Raw genomic sequence first — 4,269 nt, 5'->3', positions numbered from 1 at the left:
GTCCTTAAAACTGATTTAAAAGTAATAAGCAAAGATCCTGTTTTTTTCTGATAAAAAAATTCCCAATTTCTAATTAAAAAAGTAACCCCAAATCCACATTTTTCTGTGATTTAAATGAAACACCACTAATATATAGATATATAGAGAGAGGTGATTCATTTTAATCACAGAAAAATGTGGATTTGGGGTTACTTTTTTTAACTGAAAATTGGGGGTGGGGGTTAATCAGGGAAAACCAGGATCCTTGGCAATGAGTCATTCAGAAAAGGGCTTGTGCAAAGCTAAAAAATCAAATTGGACTTTGAGGAAAACTGTGAAGCTACTTCCTAATGAAGCATTTCTCAGACAAACTACAAGGGTGCATTAGGGTTAGTGTGAATGATCTTGTGAACACAGAACTTGGAGTGAAGGTAAGTTAGCCTCCAAGTCCAGACTTCGCCCAGTTCCAGTCCAGCACTCCAGGAGAATTCATTGTATAGAGGCAGATTAGGTCCTGTCCAAAGGGTTTGGGATACATTGTTCCTTCTCCCAAACCTACTGTTTTAAGGCAGAGGTCCCAAAGCTTTGGTCAAGAGTGTCCTTTCGTTGTATCCAGAAACAGGGCACTGGGAATGAGCAGGGAAGATGATCTACAAGAGGATGTCCAACTCTCTTCTGCAATGAAAATGAAAAGGGTTGAAAAGCTGAGCTAGTTTAGGAAGTTAGCTTTCCCATCCCTCTAGATGATAGAGGATTGTTCTCTAAAATATATCCTCCAGGTTTGACAAGCCCAGTTTTAAACAGCTCTGTAACCTCTGAGCAGCTACAGCTTAATAGCAGGAATGATCTCCTTTTGGAAACATCAGCCTCAGTTGCCTTTTGTTCTCTTTCTCCCCCTACTTCAAGTAATATCACTTTTTGGGGTAAATCACTGTAGGCAAGAATCAAATCACTCAGCAAACTACAGTAAATGCTGGAGCAAAATATAACAGCTATTAAATAACTCACATTTAATGAGCCACACAATGTAGGAAAGAGTAAAAAGGAATACTAAAAGTGAGCAGAGTAACAGAACTGAACAGGACAGCTGCCTTGTATACAGCAGTCTCTAAACGCATCTCCTACCCTCTGCCTATTTTTTGTAAATGAGGAAGGGGAAGGAGGAAGACAACTGAACACAGATGTATCAGGCTATACGATGATCTGTGTGGCAGGTGTGACCTGGGGAACAAAGAAGTGTCTGCCTAATCAGAAGTCATTTAGAAAAGGAAAGGGTGCCCACATCAAAAGCAAACTTCCACTCACTGTGTGTGGTATGAGATTTCTGTCTTCCTCAGCAGAGAGGCTACGGATCATGGAACAAGGAAATTATTCCCCTACTTTCATCTAGCAGAGATGTGCCATCCCTGTTAAATTGCTAACTAGACTTCAGCCTACATGGCTATCCTGTCAGAACTGAGCAGCAGGAAAAGCATTTGAGAAATCATTTAAATGACTAAGGGACATGTTTAATTAGAGTAAAAGTAAAAGAGAAGTCAGGATCTGGCATGTTTGCATCATGCCTCTGATCTGTTCTGACTGCAGTGCTGATTTATCCTCTGCCTCTATGCTGTATCTAGATACTTTGACACAGAAACCAAAAACTAATTCAGTATGATCACTTACCTATAAGAATGAACCTGCCATAGACCTTGAAGGGAATTTTGCTCCAAGAAATATTGGGTTATGGGTTATGGTGTTAAAAGTTTCCAGCTATATTTAACTGGTTTTTAAGCCATGTGGTTCCCTCAAAATACACCTTGTCAGGATAACGTGCGATTTGTCATTAAAAAATATTCTATGCACACGAAGAGACAATAGCCAGGTCATTTTTTTATGAAGTGCCAATATTGACTACTTCCGCAGGTCTGGCCCAGTTTGAATTGTGCTACTTGAGGAGCCTATACTGCTTCAGGATCTTGCCTTCCATAAAAACCATCTTTCAGGTTTCCCAACCTAACATGAGCATTTTCCTTCTGGCTTCCTCAGACACTGTACTTGAACTACCATTCATCTTAACAGTGGAGTTGGTAGCATTGCCTATTGTTAAAATTGTCAGACATTTCCCATTACAAGATGTTGTTTTCCGTTGCTTGTCTAGGTTTGACAAACTTTTAACTGTATGAGACAAACTGTTCTGTTTCAGACTGTATTTGGCTCTTGCTAGACTCCTGACTTCCGAAACCATCCCTTGAATGGAGCTCTTCCCAGTGGAAAAGGTCCCATATAGCGCTGCAGCGCTCACAACTTCCTCTTTTCAAACTCTCTGTTTCTTAAAATTGCTGCAAATCCAAGAGTTAGTTCTCTGGCTTTTGTATGAGAATATCTCCATTTCCCCTTTCAGTCCTAGGGTTCATCACCACTCTGCTCAAAGACAGCATGGTTTAGCACGAGACTTAATGAAAGGATTAAGGTAGAATCATCCTCCAAAGAATCCAAGTGAGTGTTTTTATCCACCTGTGCGCTGTGATCCCTCCTAATTTCCCCAACTGATAAAGTTCTAACTGTTGGAGGTCCTAAATCCTTTAACTCATTCTCAGGCTACTACAAGACCCATAGAGACATTAGCTAAATAGAGCCCAAACAATGCAGTGCTTAAGGATGACTGACTGTGCTTGTGACTTGGGGCTTACAGGACTCTGGCTGGAGTACGTCCAGCATCCTTTGGTGTTGATCCTAGTTGTCAAGGATGACTGACTGTGCTGGTGGGTTGGTGGACTTCACCTGATGATACCTCCTGCATCCTTTGGTGTTGATGCTATTCTTACCTCTGTGTGATTTTTATGTCCACCCCTTATCTCCTGCTCCCTGCAGCCATCCTGGACCTGAATGGCACCCATGAAATGGATGGGACATGGAAGAGTTCGGCCACCTTGCAGTGCATCTACATGCCCTCGGAAAACTTTCAGCAACAAACAGTTGTTTGGACCATGGAGAGAGATAACATCCCAGTTACTGTCTTTCGAAGGGATGACTCTGGTGATCACATCCTGTTGTCACGGTACAGAGACCGAGTCCGTGTACCAAAATTTCCCCCAGGTGATGTCTCTCTTCAAATTGAGAAGCTTGAAATCCCAGACAGTGGACACTACACTTGCAAAGTCACCTGGAGAACCCAGAATGACAGCCTGATAACAAAGGAGATGACCACCACAATGAGAGTAGTTAAAGGTAAATTTAGTAATACAACCTGACAGTTGCATAGCTTTTCACTAAAGAACTTGGCTGGACAGCCATCTTCATTGCTAGTGGGTCACTACGCTGCCCCACACCACAGGACTGGGGGCAGCATTTGCATCGATTTTCAGGTGCCTTCTTGGTGATTGCCAGTGCCTCTTTGTAACCACTCACCTTGCCCAATGAAAAAATGACTCAGAGGGTACAATTTATGACTGTGACAGTACAGAGACTAGTCCAAGGATTTGGGGATATGGTTTGTGACTGCCCAGTTCTGTGTCTGCCCATGGCGAGCTTGACCCCCATTCTACTTAGCTAATGTCTCTATGGGTCTTGTAGTAGCCAGGGAACGGCTGGGATAAACTGTTTCCCCAGCTGCACCCTCTAGGACTTCCCCTATACATCCCATACCTTCCTTTGCATGGATGTTTGGAGAGGCAGAAAGATGGCTGAGAGAGCATTCTTGGGGTGTAAGCTGCATTGTGCTAGCAAGACAACTGTGACCTGAGCTCAGAAACTCTGTGTGGAAGGGGGTAATGTAACATTAATGACTGTTCACTCTAGAGAAGGGCATGAACAGCCATGGACCTAGTCCTGCACTGGCTTCTTTCTCCATGAATACCAACCTCTTGGGTCTAAATCAGAGGTTCCCAACCCTCGGGCCATGGCCTGCTCCCAGGCTGCGAAGGGTTGGCTGCCGGTCTGCAGGAGGATTGGCTGCTGGACCAGAAGTCTGGAAGTGACCGGCATACTGCAGCATACTGCAGCATACTGTGGACTGGCTGCCAACCCTTTTTTATAAAAAAAGTATAAAAAAGGGTTGGCTGCCAGTCCACAGTATGCTGCAGTACACTTCTGGTCTGCAGTATGCTGGTCTGTAATTTGCCGGGCCACAGTTTGCTGGTCTGTGGTCTAAAAAGATTGGAAACCACTGGTCTAAATAATCCCAGGACTGTAGGCCCGCTCAGAACCAAACCCCTTTGCCTCTGTCTTTCAGTTGCGGTGTCCAAACCCATCATTATACCTGGTCATCTGGGACTCACTGTGCCAGAAGGGGCTATGGCAAGCCTGACC

General features: G+C 43.8%; 1 protein-coding gene across 2 annotated transcripts in view; it reads left to right on the top strand.

Annotated features, from left to right (window-relative positions):
- VSIG4 (V-set and immunoglobulin domain containing 4) overlaps positions 1 to 4,269 on the top strand; it is a 22,710-nt gene that overhangs the window by 6,276 nt on the left and 12,165 nt on the right. For both annotated transcript variants that reach the window (XM_019521087.1, XM_019521089.1), the window contains exon 2: positions 2,833 to 3,189. In XM_019521087.1, coding sequence (XP_019376632.1) covers positions 2,833 to 3,189 — 357 coding nt within the window. The remainder of the gene's footprint in view (positions 1 to 2,832; positions 3,190 to 4,269) is intronic.

The sequence above is a fragment of the Gavialis gangeticus genome, unplaced genomic scaffold (assembly GCF_001723915.1).
Source record: "Gavialis gangeticus isolate Ggan-Ray unplaced genomic scaffold, GavGan_comp1, whole genome shotgun sequence".
Classification (NCBI taxonomy): domain Eukaryota; kingdom Metazoa; phylum Chordata; order Crocodylia; family Gavialidae; genus Gavialis; species Gavialis gangeticus.
The sequence above is the reverse complement of the archived record's forward strand: the minus strand, read 5'-3'. Positions and strand labels throughout refer to the sequence as shown.